A 22,400-nucleotide genomic window follows, 5' to 3' on the forward strand; every position below is an offset into this window, starting at 1 on the left:
CAGCAGGTTAGAAAAAGCAGAAATCACTAAAACTGTAGAAAATAATTAATATATTCCACACTCCTGGGCAGAAAACACTTTCCCCAGCCCAGGTTTCACTGAGAAATAAACCAAATATTTCCATAGCTGTGGGAATCAGGAGGCACCGAACGCAGCAGCATCTCCAAATCCTAGAAAGTCATATTTGGGATCTCTCCCTGCTTGCTGTGCATGCTGAAACCTGCCCTGGATAAAAGAGGATAGCATGCAGCATGATTAGAGGGTCCAAATTGAAAATTGCTATTGAGCAGCCAGGGCTGGAGGTGTTTGTGGACAGCTCAGAGGCAGCAGTGCCTGCCCAGAGTGAGACTCATGAGAGGTGCTTGAAACTGGAGCAACAAAGGATTCCCCTGAAATATCAGGTTGGGAGCAGGAGAACCACAGGATGAACAAATACAAATCCCTGCTGAGCAAATACAAAGCCTTGGAGACCTTGTGGTGCTCACATTCCAAGGGTTTGAAATCTTTTTTTGCCAGATTTGAAATCTGCTTTCTTCTCGTGGCTGAAGGTTGAATTTTGGTCCTTCCTGTACCATAAATCCAGGCCAATTCCTGCTTTGCTGGGGATGTAATCCCAAGTTATAAACAAGCAGCTAAAAACCATCCAACCTGGGTTGGGGTATGGAGGGGAACAGAAAGATGAGAAATCTCTGCAGTGATTTACTGCCCAATAAATGCAGTGAGTCACTGCAGTCATTTCCTGTTTGCAGGAGGCCAAACTCTCCCACCTCTGGGAGTTTTGAGGAGTTCCCGAGCTGGTGCCTCATCCTAGAGATCTGCACGGGGTATTTACAGGATATTTAGAGGATATTTAGAGGATAAAACAGGGGTTTGTGTCCCTGAGGGGTTCAATCCTGGCTCCAGCTTGCCTCATGCAATCGATAAGGTAAAGCAGGTGGAATGGAAGGGAAACATTTACCCAAAGAGAGCAGGATGTGTCCCTAGGGAAAGCCAGACTGTGTGACTCTCTCCATGTCAGCCAGGCAACACAGCTCAGAAATTAAAAGGTTATTTCTCAAATTCCCTTCCCCTTGAACAAACTGAGGAATCAACTGGGATGTTGGCTCACTGTGCCTTCAATCCCTGAGCTGCAGAGCCCTGGGGACCTCACAGGGATCAGAAATTCCTGCCCTTTGCAGGTGAAATCACAGCTCCAGCCATGGATGTGCCTCTCATCCATTCAGCTTCCCCAGATCCATTAATTGACAGGGATGATCTGTGGGGCAGAGAGCCAAGCAGCAACCACTGCCATGCAGATCAGCTCCTGACTCCCTGCTTGTTCTACAAGCCCCAAATCTCCTTTGATCAATACCTGAATAATCCTTTCAACATCCCTGAGCTGCTGCTCCCAGTGCAGGGAAAGCAGGAGATGGTGCAGGTCAGGGAGAGGAGTCACTGCCCAGTTTAAATTATAACATAAATTGGATTTTATTCTTTTAAATCTGCCCCAGAAAGTCTGGCTGCTCTCTGCTCAGATTGATATCAAAGATGATATTGCTCTGGATTAAATCTGGAATGCTTTCCAGGACACAGCCACGGAAGGAGATGTGTTTGATAAGCATCGTAATCCTTTCTCCAATCTAGGTACTTAAGAGAAATATCTGCTTGTTCAGTCGAAATGGCACAGCCCACGGGGTGAAATCCATTTCCCAGGGACATGGGAATGGAGTTTGGATCTGATACTGAGATCTCCTGGTGCCCAGGAAATAGATTTCCTGTAAGAGGTGTCATGGTTTAACCCTTGTGGCACCAAATTATCCACATTCCAGGTTTAATCCCTCCCTGGTGGGATGGGGAGGGGAAGTGGGAGAAGGTAAAAAAATTCATGGTTGAGATAAGAATAGCTTAATGTATGAAATGATTGAATGGAAATGAGAGAGGGAGGAGAAAGAGAGAAATAAATCCCAATTCTAACAAGAAGCACAAGGCAGTCTCTCCCCAGCTGCTGCTGCCCAAAGCCCAGCCAGGCCCCAGGCAGAAATTGGTGCTTCAATCCACTGATTTAACCACTGAGCAGAGCATGGAATGTCCCTTTGGCCATGGCCAGCTTCTCCCTCACAGCTTCCCGTGCACCTCCTGCCTGGGGACCTGAAAATTCCTTAATTTAGGGTAAGAACAACCAAGCAAGCTCTGAAACATCAGTTTGGTATCAACAGCATTCCCCTGCTAAATCCAAAACACAGCACTGCACCAGCTTCCGAGAAGAAAACTGACTCTTTCCCAGCTGAAAACCTCTTTTGAGAATTCCCAAAACATTTAATTCAGGATCTACTACTGCTTTACTCACTTGGACAACCCCAAGTCAGAGGTTGCTTTTCCCTTCCCAGCAAATCAATCAGAATTTAATTTTTCTGTCCCACACAGCAGGAAAACCATTTTTTTCAACTTGCAGTTAAGCTTTTTCTTGGGAAAAGTAATTTCTTCATCAGCTGCTCGGGATTGTTAGGAAAGAGGGTGGAGCCTTCCCAGGCTGACGTCCTCTGAACCATACCTGAGTATAAAGAGCAAAGGAGAACTGCAGCCAAGAAACTCTCAAAAGCTGCTGCTGGCATTCCAGGGCTGATTTTATTCTCCCACTGCAAGAACTTGCTGCTGCAAAGAGAAGAGGGAAGCTGGACCCAGCTAATTGCACTGGAGGATTAAATACAACTGCCATGGTCTCAATGTGAAACTGGATTGATTTTTTTTTTTTTAAACACAACTGAAAAACCAGGGTTTTTTTTCCTCCCCTCTTCTCTTTCATCTTTTCCCACACACAACAGTGGAGATGTTGCAAACAGCCTGCATGAGTCCTGAGCTCCTGGTCAACCAAAACATGAGTGAAAGTGAAACCTGTGGCTACAGCCCAGGCCAGGGATCTCCCCTGCCTGGAGAAACTGCCAGCCCCAAGAGCTGCTTCCAGCAGAGCCCATCGCTGCCAGACTCTGGACTAACCGAGCAGAATGTCGCCAGCCCCAAGCTCCACCACCCTCCTCCTGCATGCAAACCTCAAGGGATGCCTGCTCCTGCTGGTAAGAGAAAAAAAATCTTTATTTCCTGCTTTGTGCAAATGAAATTTTACCAACTGATGCCAACCTGTGGCAATGCAGAGCTGGACCAGCAGCAGCACAAATCAGGCTCAGTAATGTCAGAGGTGTTCAGCACGTTCTCCTGCTCAGTCTGGGCTGGATTTTGGGCTGTTGTGCTGCTGAAGGCAGGAATTGCTCTGGTTTCTAAAGGATGCCCAATATTCCAGCGTTTCTGCCCATCTCCAGCGCTTTGCTGCTCGTTTGTGTTCTGAATTGCAAGTTTAGTTCTGAACTAACAGTTTCGCTAATGGATGTGACCTTCTGAGTTATTAACATTTCAAAGTCACAGGGAAGCGTGTTGGGTGAATCATTGCCTTTGCAGGGTTCTTCAATCCCTAGGATTTATCTGATCCATCATAGATGGATCTTTCCCACTTTTCACTGGAAAATCTTCCCAAATAACAACGTGTTAGCAATCCTACTAAATTGTTACAAAGCCTCTCAAAGAAACCTTTAAAATACTCCACAAACAGTAAATAATTCATTGCCAAAACACCAATCCAAAAAAAAAAAATGATTCATTTCCAGAACAGTCTGAGAAACAAACTCTGCATTTCGAGGCCCCAACGTTCTAATTATTCAGCGATAGGTTAAACACCGCGAAGTGCCAAAAATCTCATCCCAAAACAACCACCCCATCCCTCCATTCCAGCAGCACCATTTGCTGCTCTGATTCGCCACCCTCCTGCTGGAGGGCTGTCAGCTCTCGTTGCCTGGAGCGGCGAAGGGAAACAAAAAATCGCGCAACGAGAAACCACATCTTGTGGGGCTGGTTCCCCTGCCAGGACTGCCTCCTCTGAGACATCCTGGGAGCTCAGCTTCCCATCTCTGAGCTCCCCTGCTTCCCACCTCTGAGCTCTCTATGAAAAGTTTATTTTTGCCTGCATTTATCCTCCAACTCTGTTAGGTAATTAAAGGCTTTTTGCAACTTCAAGCTTGGAGCCTGGTTGCCCTCTTTTCGTGAGTCCTCCTGGCAGTGTCCTTGTCTCAAACCCATGACACCCTGCTTGCCACCTCTGAGCTCCCCTGCTGCCCACCTCTGAGCTCCCCTGCTTGCCACCTCTGAGCTCCCCTGCTGCCCACCTCTGAGCTCCCCTGCTGCCCACCTCTGAGCTCCCCTGCTTGCCACCTCTGAGCTCCCCAGCTTCCCATCCACAGCCTGACCCCAGCAGCTCCAGTTTTGGTCGAGAGTATCAGTTCAGGCACCTCATGTTGTATTTAACAGCACCAGCAGCTCTTTGCTCGATGCAGTTTTTTGCGTTTTAGGCTGTTGTGTTGTTTAATCCTGAGTTGTGTTTGATCACAAGAGCTGTTTTCATTCCTCACGCTGCAGTGGGAACAGAAAGCTTCTCGCTGCTCCAGCATTGCTGCTGGATGACTCTTTGCTCTCAGGATCCCACGCTCTGCTTCCCAAAGCTTTCTTTGCATCTCTGCCTTTCTCCATGGTGTATTTCATTGGGAAAACCCTGATTTATACATTAAATCTATAATTTTGTTCATATCTGTTACTGAATGCATTCCCTGTAAAGGTTATTCCGAGCAGAGGGGAAGCACAAGAGCAGGACAGGAACAACAGTGTTACATAAAAGGTATTTCAAAAGCCAGTGGATTTAAGCTCCTAATCTGGGCAAGTCTTTCAAGTTTGGGGATGCAGGCAGCAGATGCGAGGAGACCTAACACAAACAATCACAGAGCAGCTTGTTTTGACAAAGAGCAAGCCTGTTTGGACAATGAGGGATATTCTCAAATAACTGTTTCATTTCAGCACAGAAAATCATTGTTTCCCTTCGAATCACACCACAGCTTCCAAACACACCGAGAGCCACTGGGGAAAGCCACTGGACAGAGCATCCTTATCTTAATTTGGAATAAATTCTGTTCCTTGTTGTTGCACTGATAGCAATTTAACAAACCACAGGACTGGAAGCTGCAAAGACAGATTTACCACAACACATGAAAATCAGAATATGAGTAAGAGGGGCAGAGATCTAAACACTGCTGACACATTCCCCAAAAGCAAATCCACAGAAAAATGGAGGAGGAATTCCTTCAAGGAATTATTGAGCAGAGAGGATGTCAGAGCCAAAGAACACTCAGGGAGATGCAGAAATTTCCCACAATTGGTGATGAACTTCGGAATCAGAGCCCTTTCCCCAGGCTGACCTCACCCTCCCACCCTCCATCCAGCAGCTCAGAGAGTTGTGTGACTTTCAGCATCTTTTTGTGACTTTTGCAGAGTCAGAGCTCAGCTCTGATGCCCCTCAGAAGCGCTACATGGGGGTCAGAGTCAAGATGCCAGTGCGGGAATTGCTGAGGAAAATCCGCCTTTCCAAAGGCTTGGACACAGCTCACGGCAAGGTGAGAGCTCCCTGAGGTGGGAGAGGCTTTTCCCAGGGCTGCAGCATCCTGGTGCTCACAATCCCACTGCTACAGAGTGTTCTGGAGAGGTCACAGCTGCTGCCTCTTCCAGCCACCAAAGCAATGCTTAAGGTGGAGAAAAAACCCAAATTTTAAACAGGGTGAGGGCTGGGCTAGGAGCAACTCTAAGGCAGTGACAGCAGGAATTCATTCATGTCACTGATTCTGTACATCATCCAGTCAAGCCAAAGATTGCCCAAAAACTAGTAAAAACATTGCTACAGAATCAGCCCAGGGAGCTGAAACACTCCCTGCTGCTGCAAAGATCTTTCCAACACTGCCATGAATTCCCCACTCGTGGAAATCTCTCCCCCTGCTAAGCCAAATCCCCAGCAGGATAGGCTGTTCTCTCTCTCTGTCACTCTGTCAGTGTTCAATATTTGCCACTGTTTGGTCTCCTCTGCCCTGTAAGCATCTCTCACTCAAGTTGGGTGGTTTTGTCTCCTCAGGAAGCCTCACCAGTGAAGATGGCAACCAAAGGAGCCTCAGGAAAAACAGGTTTGGGAACACCTCAGTTGGTAACAGAGCCTCCTTTTCTAGTAGGACCATCACTGTGAGGTACCCCAAAGCCAGAGCAGCCCTCTGCCATGGCCAGTGATCCCTGCTGGTTCCCAGCTGCCCTCAACTCCAGGAGGCTCTGCATCCCCACCCTGGCTGGGTTATCCCTGTTATCTGGGGCAGCACTGGTGGGAATCTGCTCTGGGTGCTTCTCCCGAGCTCTGAGCAGCTTTCCTCTCCCTCCCTTTCCAGCAGAGAAGAGGAGAGCTCACCCTTATACAGAGAAACAGCTTCGACAGGTATGCAGAACACCTCCAGCCCTCCCTGCCAGCCTCCCGGGGCAGAATTCCTGTTCTATCACCGAGGGAGAACAGGACACTTCATGTCTGCTTCCCTCCCCCATCTTCCGCCCTGCCCGGGCTTTTGTTGCCGTTTCAGAGCAAGCAGAGCGCCGGGCAGAGCCCCAAAGGCTTGGAGGACCTCGATATCCTGGTGGAGGTGCTGCAGGAGGATCTGAACCGCAGCCAGCTCGGGGAGGAGCCGCTGCCTGCCGCGCCGCATGGGTTTTGGCAGGGATTCCCCACGGAGCTCCAAAACTGCCAGTGGGAAAGCGGGGGGAGCGAGGAGGCAGCCGGGGGGCTGCGGGGAGGATTGAAGAGCTCGGCGGAGGAACTCTCACACTGCTGCTGCTGCTGTCGAGATTTCCACCCCATCCTGCGGGGACAGGCAGAGCCTTCCTGCCGTGCCGGGCAGGAGAGCGGCTGGCCGGGAATGTTCTCCAGGACCAAAGCGGGGTGGATTCAGGATGCTCTTCCTCCCTGCCAGAAGGAATTCCCGAGGAATTCCCCATCCCGGAGCATCCCTGCTCACCTCAGCCCCGCAGAGATGCTGCCGGCAGCTCACAGAGCAACCAAACCATCCCAAATTCCCTTCCCACACCAGGACCTCTCCGCCCTCTCCTTCTTCCAGTTCCAGCTGCGCAGGGAGGAAAGCTTGCTGAGAAACATCCCGGCGGAAAAACTGCTCGCTCCTGATGAAAATGGCAACAGGTCTCTGGTTTTTTTCTGTTGAAATGCGGTGATTTCTGCTCCCCCGGGGATATCTTTTCCTCTAACCTCTCCTGCCACTCGCAGCGAAAATTTCTCTGCTCAGATTTGCCTCGGTATACAGAATTTTAGGCAGATATTAAAAATATCGACACACTGTATGTGCGGGAATATTCCTGAGCTACAGCTGGCATCAGGATAAATTCGGTGTTCAAATATTTAGGTGGATGTAGGGATTCTTGAGAAAATTAAAATCAAGCGAAGTTGGCACTGGGAAAGAAAAAAAACCCAAAAAGATATGCAAAAAAGATCTTTTCCATGCTGCAGACACTCTCAGGGTAATTAGTTATATTATTAGCTGCTAATAAAAAAGGATGGGAGGATTACATAAAAAAAACAAACTGCTCGTCTGGAGCACAGACTTCCAAAGAACTGGGAGTGGCTGTTGTGCTGGAAATGAAATGAAAGCAAAGGTTTTCCTGATCCCGAGAAACCTCCGTGCTCCCCTGGGATTGGGGAAAATAGGTATTTATAAGGAATAAATTAAAATATCTAATTAGGTTCCATGCTGTTTAAGTAGGTTGGGATAGCTGGTATCAAATCAGATTGACAGAAATCAATTCATAATTTATAAATCGTCCTAGTCTTGGGGAGAAAGAGAGAAATTCCTGTCCCGAGTTTAAAATATTGATAACCAAGGGAAAACTGAGCACAGCACTGGCCTGTTTCCTAAAGCCCCATTTTCCTCTCAGAAAAACGATTTTCAGTGCAATAATAAAATTAGACTTCACTTTTCAGCAATTATATAAATAAGTAAACAACAATAAGGCGCCGACTGCAATATTTCCTGCAATTCTGTAAATAACACACCAAAATTTCTCACACATGAAAGAAAATAATCACAATTAAGAAATTAAGACTTTTCCACTCCCGTGTTTATGCAAAACTCACAAGAAAAAGTTTCCTCATTCCTAAACTCAATTTCATTAAGTATTTAAACATCAGATTTTACACTCAAAAAAACCCACACAAAGGCAGGACTACAAACTAAATGAGATCATTCTGACTTCTGCTCAATGGTAAACAACAGGGTCAAAAATTCACCGAAATAAAAGGAAAAAACCAGCCAAAAAATGCCAACCCAGTAAGAGATATTCAGACACCTTCAAGAATATAATACGAAAATACAAGGGGAAAATGAATAAATAAGTACCATCATTGCCTGCATTCACTTTTCCTCCCTGAGAAAAGGAAGATGTGCCCAAATTTACGAAAAAAAACCCAAAAACCTACTCTTTTTTGGGATGAAATTCAGTAGAAACATTAGTAGAAACTACTAATTCAGTAGAAACATTAGTAGAAACTACTAATCTGAGTAGTTCAGTAAGGCTGAAAACACAGAGGAAATTGATCTCTCCTCATCACAACTCAATTCCAGTTCAGAAATTTTACTTTTAAGAACAAATGTTTCCCTTCTCTCAGTTTTTGGGGATCTTACACACTTTTCCCTGTGCAAAGAGAGATTGTTGGCAGCAAGGAATCATGGAGTAGCTCCTGGAGAGGAACGGGATAACAGCAAGAAATCCTGGCAGACAAAATCAGCAACAATTTAGAGATTAAACAAACATTTAAATACCCCAGAATTTTAGCATTTTCCAGCCTTAGTATTTTATGCTTTAAAATACACTTTCCCTGTCACTTTGGGGTATTTTGACCACTCCTTTGGGGTATTTTGGCTACTCTTTCCTGATTATTTTCTGCTGAGTTCTCTTCCAGGCTGCTGCACAAGGCTGTTGCCCAAGGCAGGAGAGCTCTGACTTTCGCCCTGGCACAGAGATTTGCATCTCTCAACAAGATCGACGAGAAGGACGCTGAGAAAAGGGTAAGGATGCTGATTTACCCAGGAAAAAATGTCATTTTTTATCACGTGCAACCCTCTTTCAAACACCAGTCAAGCACCAAGAATCCTTCTGGACAAGAAGGAAAAACAGGAATGGAGGGAATGATGGAGCACAAGTCACAACTCCTCACTTCAATACCTAAAAATATTATTTTTAAATTGATTTTTGCCTTTCACTGCAACTTTCTGCCCTTCTTCCCTTCTCAGACTGCTTTACATCTTGCTGCAGAAAAGAACCAACACCTGATGGTGAGCGACCTGATCAGCCTGGGAGCCAATGTGAACGAGCAGGACAGCTCTGGGAAAACCCCACTGCACCTGTGTGCAGAGAATGGATACCTGAGAGTGCTGGAGGTAAATCATTGTGTGCAGAGAATGGATACCTGAGAGTTCTGGAGGGAAATAATTGTGTGCAGAGAATGGATACCTGAGAGTTCTGCAAGTAAATTGGGTAAATTGTGTGCAGAGAATGGATATCTGAGAGTTCTGGAGGTGAATAGGGTAAATTGTGAGCAGAGAATGGATATCAGAGTTCTGGAGGTAAATAATTGTGTGCAGAGAATGGATATCTGAGAGTTCTGGAGGGAAATTGTGTAAATTGTGTGCAGAGAATGGATATCAGAGTTCTGGAGGTAAATAATTGTGTGCAGAGAATGGATACCTGAGAGTTCTGCAGGTAAATTGTGAGCAGAGAATGTATATCTGAGAGTTCTGGAGGGAAATCATTGTGTGCAGAGAATGGATATCTGAGAGTTCTGGAGGTAAATTGTGAGCAGAGAATGGATATCTGAGAGTTCTGGAGGTAAATCATTGTGTGCAGAGAATGGATATCTGAGAGTTCTGGAGGGAAATTGTGTAAACTGTGTGCAGAGAACGGATATCTGAGAGTTCTAGAGGTAAATCATTGTGTGCAGAGAATGGATACTCGAGAGTTCTGGAGGGAAATTGAGTGCAGAGAATGGCTATCTGAGAGTTCTGCAGGTAAATTGTGGAAATTGTGTGCAGAGAATGGATATCTGAGAGTTCTGGAAGAAAGTTGTGTAAATTGTGTGCAGAGAATGGATATCTGAGAGTTCTGGAGGTAAATAATTGGGTAAACTGTGTGCAGAGAACAGATATCTGAGAGTTCTGGAGGTAAACTGTGGGCAGAGAATGGATTTCTCAGAGTTCTGGAGGTAAATAATTGTGTGCAGAGAATGGAGATCTGAGAGTTCTGCAGGTAAATCAGGTGCAGAGAATGGATACTTGAGAGTTCTGGATGTAAACTGGGTAACTTTTGTTGGATAAAAGGCAATAAGAGCATGTTGTGGTGGTTAAAATAACTCAGAGTTTTCCATGTAGCTCTGGTCTGATGGGGTTACAGGAGGATTTGGGGGGGAAAATGGGTGTTTTGGAGTTGTCAAAGGTCAGGGATCAGCTGGTTATTCTTCATTTCAGGTTCTGAAAAATTGCAAGGACAGTGGGGTGTGTGTGGAAGTGGATCTGCCTGACCACTGTGGTAAGAGGGAATGTTTCACTGCACAGGTTTAGATTCCCAAATACAAAACATAAATACAGATTTCCTCCAGGCAGGGGGTCAGGCACTAAACCTGACCTTTCCATGGGGTTTTCCACGCAGGTCTGACACCTCTGCACTGTGCTGCTCTGGCCCACACTGTCCTGGTGACAGAATCCCAAAGGATTTCCACAGACACCGACCTGGGGAGATTCCTGAAACTGCGGAGAGACCAAATCCTGGAGGGAATCCTCTGCCTGCTGCAGATGGGAGGAAAACCCGAGCTGCAGGTGAGGAGCCCAGCAGGCTCTCCCCTGTGGCTTAAGTGTTCTCCTCCTTGTGCAACCACGGGATTTGCTGTCTTCTGCAGGTGCTAAATTCGTGCCAAACCTCCACCACCTGGCTGAGGCTGGAGGAGAACACAGAGCTCCTGTGTTTGCTTCAGAATCATAAACCCCAGGGACAGGATGTTCTGCAACAGGTAACTTGTGGCTGCTTCACACAGGCATTTCAAGGTTATTTTCCAGGATTAAGCAAATAGTTGGCGCTTGAAAAGGAAATTTACAGCTCTCATCTTTCCCAGAGTCTCTTTTGGACTCTGTCAGATAAGAGTTCCCACCAGCATGCACACATTAAATGGAATAATATAGTAATATTTCTATTAGAAATACAGAGTTAAAGCCCCATTTCTAATCACTGAGGTTCTTCCAAAGGCAGAAAAAGCATAGTAAAATAGAAAAACTAATTTCAAGGCAGTTCAAATGGAAATTCCCTGTTCTGGAGGTTCTTCCAATGGCAGAAAAAGCATAGTAAAATAGAAAAACTCATTTCAAGGGAGTTCTGCTGGAAATTCCCTGTTCTGGTTTGCTCCCCTGCACAGAGCTGCAGCCCAAGAGGAATCCCAGCTCCCCCAGCCCCAGAGAACTCACCTGAACTTTGTCCCATGGCATCTCCAGACCTCTTGGATGTCCTTCTCAAAGGTATTTCCTGGTGGGAAGTCGAGTCCAGGCCGTTGGGGGTTTTGTGGCTCAGCAGCTGTGATGGAGTTGCTGAACCCCACAGAATCTTAGGGATGGAAAAAAACCCCAAAAATCACTGATCCCAAACCTCCACAGCGTGGAGCTGCTGGAGAAGATGCTCAGGACCTCAGCACAGCCCTTGGCTTTGCTCCAGACTCTTGCCCAGCACTCATTTTCCTTGCAAAGCTCCTTCCTCATCCACACCCAGGCACCAAATGGGGCAATAAACCCTTGGCTTCAGCAGGAGCAGCTGCTCTGGGATTGGGCTGAGATTTGCTGCTTTATTGCCTTGCAGGGAAATGCTGATAACTCTCCTCACCTGCACCTCGTGAGCCTCGTGCTGCTGGGGGAAAAAAAACCAGAGGAAAAATGTGATATAGGATATCTTACAGCTCCAACTGACCGCTGGAAATGTCTCATCTGCACCCAGAATTACAGAAAATTTCCAACAGGAAATGGGGAAAATCCTCAGGATTCACACAAGGCAGGAGTTCAGAGTTGGATGCTGCAGGGATAATTAGGTCTTAATTAAACTTTGTGCTTCTCTGCTCAGTTCTGAGGCACAGCTGCACCACAGTCTGCATGATGATTTTTCATGCAGGTGTTTGGGCAAAGAAAAAGATTTTAACCATGCAGGGCCTAGAATTGAGGATTTCAGTCAAAATTTGGTCTTGTTGCTCCAATGTTCAGACAGACTGAAAATCTCATTTTGAACACGAGCTCTGGGAACTCAGAGCCTGATCTTGAATATTTTCTGCAGCGTGGCTCTGAATTTGGCCAAGGCTGGAGGAGTCACACTTTAAGGCACTCTCAGGAAGTCCTTCCAAAATAAAATAAATTCAGCGTGCTGAGCATGTTTTTCTCAGCAAAAAAAATCAAGCTTTTTATTTATGCAATCAGAGTTTGCACCGATAATGGATTGCAGGTGAAGTCTGGGATAAAGTATTTTGTATCAATTTCTTTCTAATAGGATTTTACCTGTAGAAAATTTAAATGTTTAGCAACAATGATCCTCTTTAAGGGTCATGTTTTGCACACAGCAGTTTTGGGAGGATAACGAGGAGGTGAAGTTATCCTGTACTGCCAGAAAGCAAAGATACTCAGTAGAATTCCAACAAACTAGATAATTTTATTTTTTAAAAAAATTATTTTTTCCCAGACTTACTCTCTTTTATTAACTTCTGATTGCGAGTTCGCTGGTTTCTATGAAACTTCCCTGTTTGCTACATCGGGAGCAATTCTACTTTTACAGAACCTAAACCCAAAAAAATCCACTGATCCAGCAACTCCTCACGTGTCTCCCGTGGAGGAAAACGGGAGATTTTCCCACGTGGAATTGCAGGATTCAGTGTTAAGTACTCAGCATGGTTGGGGAATATTGTTTTTAAACAAACCCTTTGCATTTTCTTCTTGCAAAAAAAAAAAAAAACAAAACAAAACAAAGGTTACTTTGGTGTTATGGAGTTTCCTGAAGTGTTAAGCTCCGAGAGCTTTGTTGCACAAGGTGAATTGAGTTTTACTGAGCAATGGCAGTGTTGAAGTTAATTCCAATGGGATTTGGGTCATGAATTATGATTCTCATGCCCTGGACGGCTAAATAGTTCTCTTTTGTGTTTTCTCTAGTCTGAGGGAGAGAGGAGATTTGGAAATCTTTCAGGATTTCATTTAGAAAATATATAATTTGTTATCCCGTGATGAGTTGCATAACTCATCCACCTCCTTCCATAACTTTCCCTCATGTTTTAATCATGTCAAGTCTCTTCTTTTTCCCTTTTTTTCCTCAAGTTTTACAAATATTTTCCTCTCTGTCCTCCATCATCACTCCTTCTTCCTTTCTGACATTTAACTCCCATCTGTTCTCCCTGACTCACTGAACTTTTCATTCATTTGAAGACAATTAAGGAGGAACTTCTGGGTTAATTCAGTTAATTTGTGGGGTTGAAAGGTCAGATCCATCTCCTTATTTTCATTATAAACTGACCAAAAAATCCTACATCACACCCAGAGCCAAGGATGAAACAGAATGTTGAACAAAGAGAATCATCAATAAGCATTTGGAGGGAAAAAAACCTGAATTTTCTCACAGAATACCTTAAAAAAGCATAGAAAACTCATGTAAGAATACAACATTAATCTTGTAGGCATGGAAACCATTCAGGTGGAAGGACAGGAATATTAAACTATTCATATATATCATTTATTCAATATACTCAGAGATGAACTCGCTTCTAACATATATTCTACCACAGTTATCCATTAACTGCATTGTTAGTAGGTCGCTTTACATTGTTTCTCTGTTCCTTCCTGCCAATAAATACATTATTTCGTGCAATAACTTGGTTTTTTTTCTGTATTTTTCTATCCAAAGTTTCTACACCAAACACCCAACAGAAGGGACATCATGGAAAAAGCAAATTAGAGTTGAGAAGCTGAAGGTGTAAAGGTTTTGTTGATGTTTTGGGTTTTAAAAATGCAGAAATCCTCCAGAATTCTCCTAATGCCAAAGGGAATGAAAGAACCCAAATCCTTGGCAGGAGGATCTCAATTTTGGGAGGGATCCAGCTGCTCAAACCCCTCAAAAAATTTGGTTTTATCCTCCAAAATGTGTCCTAGAAGCCCCGAATTGCTGCACAGTCACGATTATTGCAAAGATCCTCCCCAAAGCTGCTTTCACCTCCCAGAGCCCCAAATCCTCAGCTGAGACACACAGGGATTGCTGCCCACGAAAACAGATCATGTCAGGCACAGAACAATGCCATGACTGTAAGAAAACCACAGGCAAAGCAAAGAAAATAAATTATATTTTTTTAAAAAATCCTTCTAGCAGACAAATAACAAATCCAATCTTATGAGGAGCTAAGAAACGAGCCAGAATTGGGGGTTAATTGAGCAAAACAATCCCCAGCCTGGAGAACATGGCTCAACAGGAAGAAAACGAACATTTCCTCTGCATCCCGTTTCCCACAACTCCACTTGTTTCCCGTGATGACAGCAGGGCTGGAGGAGCCAAATTCCCCAGCCAGGGGAGAGGCTGAGCCCAAGCAGATTGGGATTCTTTCGGAGCAGTCTCACCCATCAGGTTTCATTTTTCCTGCTGGAGAAACTTGGGAGGCAAAATTGAGAGCCAGGCGTGTTCCTGCAGCAGAGGAACTCTGCAGCAGAGCAGAGCAGATGAAAGAAATTTAGAGGAGGGAGAGCCATGAGCTGGAAATTGAGTGTGTCAGGAGCTTCCAAGAGGGTTCACAGCAGGGAGAGGAGAGGGAAGGAGGAGGAGAAACACAGATCTGGGTGTGACTGAGTGTGGGGAGCAGAGTTCTCAGACGGTCCCAGGAGCTGCAGAAATGCTTGAACCTCACCATGCTGATTTAATCCATATTTAGCCCAGAATTTCCCTGGATGAACACTCAGCTGGGAGCTGCAGGATGTGCCCTGCAGGATTCCTCCTCTCTCCACAGCCATCAGCCCAGCCATCCCTGCAGGTTTATATCACAATTTTGGGGTCATTCAGCTCAGCAGCAGGATTGTGGTGGGTAAATCACTTCCCAGCTACAAACCCCAACTGCCAGCTTGGCCAGGGAAGCTGCTACACCCATGGGGAGCCAGTCTGGGAAGCTCTCAGCTCCTCATTATCTCCATTTCTCATCTCCTCCCAGCAGCACCAGCCCCAGGAGTTTGCAGAAGTCTTGTTTTTATCCCCAAGCATGACAAGATCTCCAACCACAAGCTGCGAAAGGTGTGTGGTGTGATAAACACAGGCAGAAATCACCACAGGGTGACTTCAACCAGAGTAAACACCCAGCGGGGACCTGAAGGAAATCACCCAGCAGGAGCTACAAAATCCCAGTGGCAAACTTTAAATATGAAATTTGGCTAGAATTTGCTTTGTTTTAGGTGAAACCCTCTGGATACTGCTGAATAACCAGGTTTTTTGAGTCTTCCACGATTACTTCTAGAAAAGCATTCACAGCTAATTGGGTGCTAAAGGCAGAGGAACACACAGCAACCTGCCTTCAAAAATAGTGAAAATTAACATTTTCACCCTCACAAACACCAAGATTTGAAGCATTTTAGAATCCATAAAGCACAGACTCCTTCAAACTTCTGTTTTCATTCCCTCCAGCAGCTCTTTCTGCTCCTTCCCCAAAGGTCCTGCAGGGCTAAAAGGTGGTTTTTCCCAGCTCTGCAGAGGCCGTGGTGAAATCCCATTTTAATTAAGCCAGAAGCTCCTGCTGGAGAGGCTCTAGGAACCAGCAGCGGCTCTGCTGGGCAGTTTCTGGTTTCACTTCCTAGCGCTCCAGGTGTGCCTGTAACGTGACCTTTCCATTTCGCTGGAATCGTTACTCACTCACAGCCAATTCCTGCTCCGATGTTGGGGCAGATAAGCTTCCGCAGAACCCAGCAGTTCTTCGAGCTCTCAGCCCAGCTGCTGTTTGCTGAGGTGAAGCTGTGAAAGTCCATCCTGGTGACTTTTGTAATTGAGAGATTCCAGCGATGTTTGCTTTGTTAATGTCCTTTGCAGGAGGAGATTTATTTCCACTTGTCTGGTGAAACCCAAAAACCTCAGCTGAGTTCTCCTGCTGGTTAAATAAACTTTGGGGTTTTATTCCCTAGAATCAGAGCTGCAGAGATGCATTAAAATTATAATTAAAATTATAGATATAACTATATTAAAATTATAATTAAAATTATGTTTTAATCCATTCAGCCATAAAACATTCCCATTGCAAAAATACAACTACAAAGCCAGAGTGAAAATAAACAACTTCCAGTCCCTGTGTTGTCCGTGGGATTTGAAAAAATTCTGAGTTCTCTTTGGCCTCTCTGCTCATCTGTTTAAATTTAAATTGTGATTCAGCTGGCTTTTCAGGATTATCTCAGGATAACCAGGTTGGTTTTTTATGGTTTTCAGCACAGAAATCAAAGCCTGCGGTAAATAGTAACTGGGGAGTAAATTCTATGTTGGGGAAAAAAAAAATACTACTTGATAAAACTATGGAGCAGATTCATCAGATATTTGCAGATCAACATATCCCACCTGTGGCTCTTTTTCTGAGAAACCTCTATGAAATTTTAAGATAAATGAGACCAAAATTTACCCTGACTCAGTATTTTATACATATTTATGTATATATAATACATATTTATATTTCATATATTTATATACAAATATATTTATCTTTTTATAGTTATTCCTATATTCATATACCTATTTATTACCACGTGATTAAAATAATTAAATCTCAAGCCCTGATGCTCAGGAAGAAAAAATATATAAATATTTTTTTATATAAACAAAAAATATAAAAATAGCTGAAAAATAGCTAAAAATAACACTAATCTGGCTTAGCAGATCACTGAAAACTGCAGTGATCAAGTTCAGCGAGGGGAAAAACATTACAACTCCAAACTGAAATAATTACAGGAGTTAAACTCCAGTTCAAAACATCAGGGATGCTTTCACAAATTCCAGAACACCAAGAAATCGGTTTTGCTTTGCTCTCTTCAGGAGCCTCTTGAGAAGCAGTGAAATTTCCAATTCCTGTGCTCAACCCCACAGTGGGTTCAGATGCTGTTCATCCAAACTGCTCATTTTCTTTCAAAACCGAGCAGAAAAGTGGAGTTTGTTGCGTTTATTCTCCATTTTCCTGTCCTTTTGCTGGCCTGGAAAGGCAAGGTGGAGATGACTAAAGGGCAGTGTGTCAGCCAAGCCCTGCAGGGTGACTCAGGCAGGAATTCTTAGCCCTCGTTAGTCACCGAAGGTTTTATGATGCTGTTCAATTCCTGTCCCTGCCAGGAACACGCCAGCCTGGCAGCCAGGGGACAGTTCTGTGGAAAAGGGAAGTCCTGAATGTGCTGATTGTATCACAAGGTGCTTAGTTATTTATTTGTTCTGCACCTTGGTTTGTGGGGCAAACAGCAGGGAAATGACTCTGAAATGCTCCCTAGGAAAATGAAAGTTGCTAATTGCTTTTGGTGTTATTTTCCTGTGGAAGTGAATCCCTCTGGGGAATGTCTGGGGGTCATTTCCACATTGAATTCCCAAATTCTCTGGCAGATGCAGGGCTGGGAGGTTTGTCTAACTTAACCTTCACTGACAACAACAACAACAAAAAAATCAACAAAAAAAAACCCACCCAAAAAAACCCCCAAAAAACCCCAAAAAACCCAAGAAAAAATTTTTAAAAAATTAAAAAATTTCCAGCAGCAGAACCTGTGGAATTGCAGTGGAATCCTTTGCTGCAATCAGAATTAGCAGAGTTTCTCCTGCTCGGAGTGCAGAGAGCAAAGCAAAGCCCTGCAGGATCTCGGGCAGTTCTGCATTCCAGGCTGTTCCAGGCAGGAGCTCTGCAGGATTTCTCAGGTGTGGCAACTCCAGGCTTGCTCAGAGACACAGAGCTCCCTGCCTGGGGAATGCAAACTCCAACAGGAGTGCAGCTTGGGCACTTCCAGCCCTGGCAGCCACTAGGGGAGAATGTTTGGGGCTGAAATGTATAGCTCAGGCGGTTCAGAGGGAAGTAAATCCACTTTAAGGACCAAATTTTAGTGGTTATTTTGCTGCACGACCTTTGGCTGGGAACTTCAGGCTTTTCAGTGAGTAAAAAAATCAATTTATCCTTCACTGCAGCATCCAAGGAACAACAACTTCTGATCATTTCTGCACATCACCAGTTCACTCACAGCCCTAACTTTTGCAAACAGATAAATAATTCCTCTCTAGGAAAACCTCCCTCTCACTTCTGTTTTTTTCCCAGAAAAAACCTCTCTCACTACTGTTTTTCCCCAGACTGCCACTCAAAACACACCAAAATATGCAAAGCACTCATTTATTGTGTCCCTAGAAAGTCCAAACTGCAGCTTCTCGTTGTCAAACACCTTTTGGAAAAATGTGCATTTCCTGCTAAGAGCAGATGGGAAAAACCATAACCAAATATTCCAGAGCATTTCTGGATAAATTTTTCCACGAGAAAACAAAAACCCCTGGAGGATGTTGAACATCTCCATCACAGCACAGGCAGGCAGGGCTGGGAAATCTGCTCTGGATTACGAGGAAAAGGTCTGCAGAAAAGGAAATCTCTCCTGGATGGAAAATGTGGCACCAATTCCCTCTTTCTCCGCCCTGCAGGGAGCCAGGCTGCCCTCTGCTGTGGGAACCACGATGGGTTTGAGCTCTGCATGGGTTTGGCACCTCCCAAATCCCCCAGAGAACCTCCAAAACCCTCAACCTTGAGGTCCTTGAATTGCACTTTTGATATTGAAAAGCAGAGGGGTAATTTGGTTATGAATAATTCTATATTTTTTTTATAGCAAGTGCCAAAAAGAAATCAATTTCTTAACAGCGTTTTGCTTTAGGTGGAACAGTTCATGATGATCAAACCCCAAAAGCACAACCCAGCTGATCCCTTGTGGTAAATGAGGCTTTAGGGACTCTCAAAACTCCTGAAAAATTCAGATTTACAGGAGCAAACTCTCTGTCATCACCGAAATCACCTCCCAGGCCTCATTCCACATGAATATTCCTCAGATGGGGCAGGGAACAGCTCTGCTCTGACCTGTGGGGCTCAAATAACTCCCATGAATATTTCACACCGAGGTTTTGTCTCTCCCTGGCCATGAAATATTCAGCAGGGCAGGAGAGCTCTCCTCACCCCTCTGTCATCTCCTCAGCCACACTCAGCACTTCCAGCTGCTCAGTGCAATAAATCCATGGATCTTTTCCTCCTCTTTTTCTCTCTTTTTCCAGCCTTTCCTGGAGTCAGAGGGGAAACAGAGCTTCAAAAGGATGAGGAATGCAGAAGTGGGATTCACTGCAAAAGAGGAGAGCAGAGTCTGCCCGTTTGTCCAGCAGGTATTTGTGGGTAATTTATCCAAAATTATTTGCTTTTCAGTCACTTATTCCTCTATAAATATGAAGCCAGGCTTGAATTTTGATGATTGCTACAGTAATTCTTAGATAATCAATCTGGCTTGCTGAAGTTTGTATTGTAAGAAGTAAAAAAAGCTTAAAAACAAGTGTAGAGTATTAAATTGAATTGTCATAATATTCACATATCAGGAGAGTTCCTTTTTGTTCTGTATAATTAAATAATATTGAAATTAGGGAATATTTTGGTTGAAGCAAGACGTATTTAACTGATTTATGACAAACACACTGCAATATTTGAAAAAAAAAAAAAAATTCAACAGCCATTCATCTGCACAACAAACTGCTTTGCACAAGAAAAACTGAAAAGAATTTTTTGCTGTTCCCAGGTTTTTTCTGCCCTGGAGGGAACAACCCCCCAGTGCCATGTCCAGCGGGAACCTTTGGCTCAGGAGGAGCAGCTCTGCTCTCCCAGCCCTGCCTGCCCTGCCCCGTGGGCTTCTTCAACCCCAGGCGTGGCCAGCAGGCCTGCTTGCCCTGTGGCTCGCAGGCAGTGCAGCCTGCAGAGGGGCAGCAGAGCTGTGTGTGCCTCGGGAAAGGTCAGCTCTTCCAGGTAGGGCAGAAATCCAAACTTACCCCTTGGGATAAACTCACATTCTGCTCAGTCTCGCCTTTGCCTTTCACGATGCTTTAAGGATTTTTAGTTTCTATTTTTTGTGTATCTGTAGTTTAGTGTGTAGCTGGCTCAATATAAAGTGCTAAAAACCTCTGTTCCCAGCATTTTAGACAAAACAATTCCTCTCAGCTGGGAAACCCAAGGACACTTTTCTGCCTCAGAGCCCCAAAATATGTAACCAACAGTGAATTGGGGGATCAAACTTGGGGTGATTGACATCACCTGAAGGGGTAATTAGATGATTAAACCTCAATCTGTTAATAGACAGAACTTATAAAATGTGAAGAACTCATGACTCACTGTCCATTTTGGGTGCAGCCTCTCTAGGCTCTGTCTGCCCTGAATGTACCTAAAGTCCTTTAATAAATTAATCTGCTTTTTATTCTCCCAACTTTATCCAGCCTGTTTCAGGTCAGCCCTGTTCAGGCATCATTTTATCTCATTTCCAACCACAAAAGAAGCCAGAGGGAAGGGGTTGAGGACACCAGACCTACAAATATTCTGAGTTTCTCAGGGTTTCATCAATCCTCCCCTTTCACTGGAAGGTTTAGCTGTATGAACACAGAATTTTTGGTTCCTAATCCAACCCCTGTTTGAATTCCCAGCCCAGTGATGCCCTCTGCACCTGCCTGCCAGGTTTTAGGAGCTCTGGAAGGGATGGAAGAGTCTGTGTGAGACAAACCTTCGCTGCCTGCAGGGATTCAACCTCCCGAAACCAGGAGGGGAAGTGTCTGAGCAAGAGGGGATGGAGACACTACTGCTCCCAGAAGGTATTGCCATTTTGGTGCTCATTCAATCCAAAAGCCAGGCAGAAAGTGTCCCAAAAGCCAGGCAGAAAGTGTCCCAAAAGCCAGGCAGAAAGTGTCCCAAAAGCCAGGCAGAAAGTGTCCCAAAAGCCAGGCAGAAAGTGTCCCAAAAGCCAGGCAGAAAGTGTCCCAAAAGCCAGGCAGAAAGTGTCCCAAAAGCCAGGCAGAAAGTGTCCCAAAAGCCAGGCAGAAAGTGTCCCAAAAGCCAGGCAGAAAGTGTCCCAAAAGCCAGGCAGAAAGTGTCCCAAAAGCCAGGCAGAAAGTGTCCCAAAAGCCAGGCAGAAAGTGTCCCAAAAGCCAGGCAGAAAGTGTCCCAAAAGCCAGGCAGAAAGTGTCCCAAAAGCCAGGCAGAAAGTGTCCCAAAAGCCAGGCAGAAAGTGTCCCAAAAGCCAGGCAGAAAGTGTCCCAAAAGCCAGGCAGAAAGTGTCCCAAAAGCCAGGCAGAAAGTGTCCCAAAAGCCAGGCAGAAAGTGCCCCAAAAGCCAGGCAGAAAGTGCCCAAAAACCAGCAAAATTCCCCAAGCTCTTCTTCCACAGGGCACAGCCAAGATAGTAATAAAGAACAAATAGGAATAAAGAATAAAGCCAGGATAGGAATAGGAATAAATTATCAGTGTTTTCACTGAGGTTTTGCCTTTTCTCCATCATTCCTGGTGCTTTTACTGGCAGGTCTGTTCTGCCCCAGGGGATTATCGAGGTTATGACAAAGTCCTTGGGCTCTGCATTTGTCACACCCACAGCCTGGAGGAGGTGTGCAACTCCCAGTGCAGGAGGCAACAAAAAACCATCCTGCAGGTCACCTGTGCAGAGGGAAGAGCTCAGCTTGTCATCACCCACAGCAATGGCAGCAAGGTAAAAAAAACCCAAAAAACACCAAAAAAACTGGTAATTTCCATCATCTACCTACTATTGTTGGGCTTTAATCAAAGCAGATCCTCATTCCTTTTGCTTAGAAAATTATAGAATGCAAAAAATAAAAACAAAACCCAAATATTATTCTATTACAACCATGGAGTATTTTTTTTTAACTTCTATTGCAATGAAAAAAAAAATCAGGTACAAAAAAATCTGAATTATTTTTCTCTTAGACTGCTGTTTCCTTAGATGGCTTAAGGACACTTCTGCCAAGACCAAATTTCTCTCTGGAAGATGTCTGTGCTTCAGGACAAGGCAAACTCAGCCAGCCAGCACACGTGGTGGAGATGAGTGGTGAGGGGAAGAACAGCAGCATTAAATGGGAATTAAATGGGGTTTGTGCACAAAAAGCTTTTCCACGGTGCTTAAAACAAAAAAATTGAGGAATCTTGGTGTTTCTGTGCTGAGAACAGCAATCTGAGTTTGCCACTCCACACTGAATTTGTCCTGTTTACTCTGAGAACATTAATCTGAAATTTGGTTATATCTCCAGTTTTACAGGACAAGACAGATATTCTGAGATTTCCTCCCATTCCCCAAACTATAACAAACCAAGATGAACAATCTCTTTCCCTGGCAGAGGAATCTCTTCTCAGGTTTTTTGCCTGCACAGATTTCTTTCCTCACTATTTAAATTTTAATGTACTCTTACCAACTGGAA

The 22,400-nt window shown here is 44.7% G+C and overlaps 1 protein-coding gene and 1 long non-coding RNA gene across 3 annotated transcripts; both read left to right on the top strand.

Annotated features, from left to right (window-relative positions):
* The first annotated feature begins 2,554 nt into the window (after positions 1–2,554).
* LOC146427541 (uncharacterized) lies at positions 2,555–11,148 on the top strand. 2 transcript variants are annotated; one of them, XM_085081627.1, is made up of 10 exons: positions 2,555–3,050; positions 5,344–5,465; positions 5,975–6,023; positions 6,276–6,322; positions 6,462–7,072; positions 8,846–8,951; positions 9,177–9,323; positions 10,407–10,467; positions 10,588–10,754; positions 10,835–11,148. In XM_085081627.1, exons 1-10 carry the CDS (start codon positions 2,807–2,809, stop codon positions 11,003–11,005), a joined length of 1,725 nt encoding a protein of 574 aa, XP_084937753.1. In that variant the 5' UTR covers positions 2,555–2,806; the 3' UTR covers positions 11,006–11,148. The 2 variants fall into 2 exon arrangements, with proteins under 2 accessions (XP_084937753.1, XP_084937754.1); XM_085081628.1 differs by having other exon boundaries at positions 6,279–6,322.
* A 205-nt stretch (positions 11,149–11,353) lies between these two features.
* On the top strand, positions 11,354–13,818 carry LOC146427542 (uncharacterized). Its single transcript, XR_014856362.1, has 2 exons — positions 11,354–11,444; positions 11,779–13,818. It is a non-coding gene; the product is annotated as an uncharacterized LOC146427542 (long non-coding RNA).
* The last annotated feature ends 8,582 nt before the right edge of the window (positions 13,819–22,400 follow it).

This window comes from Lichenostomus cassidix, chromosome 24 (genome assembly GCF_008360975.1).
Source record: "Lichenostomus cassidix isolate B80296 chromosome 24, HeHo_3.0, whole genome shotgun sequence".
Classification (NCBI taxonomy): Eukaryota; Metazoa; Chordata; class Aves; order Passeriformes; family Meliphagidae; genus Lichenostomus; species Lichenostomus cassidix.

What these genes read in the sequence shown, in the direction of transcription:
- LOC146427541 (XM_085081627.1), top strand. Translation starts at nt 2,807, where the DNA reads ATGTTGCAAACAGCCTGCATGAGTCCTGAGCTCCTGGTCAACCAAAAC. An exon ending in CAGAGAAACAGCTTCGACAG is followed by an intron (nt 6,323 to 6,461) that starts GTATGCAGAACA and finishes TTGCCGTTTCAG; the next exon opens with AGCAAGCAGAGCGCCGGGCA. An exon ending in GAGGAAAACCCGAGCTGCAG is followed by an intron (nt 10,755 to 10,834) that starts GTGAGGAGCCCA and finishes TGTCTTCTGCAG; the next exon opens with GTGCTAAATTCGTGCCAAAC.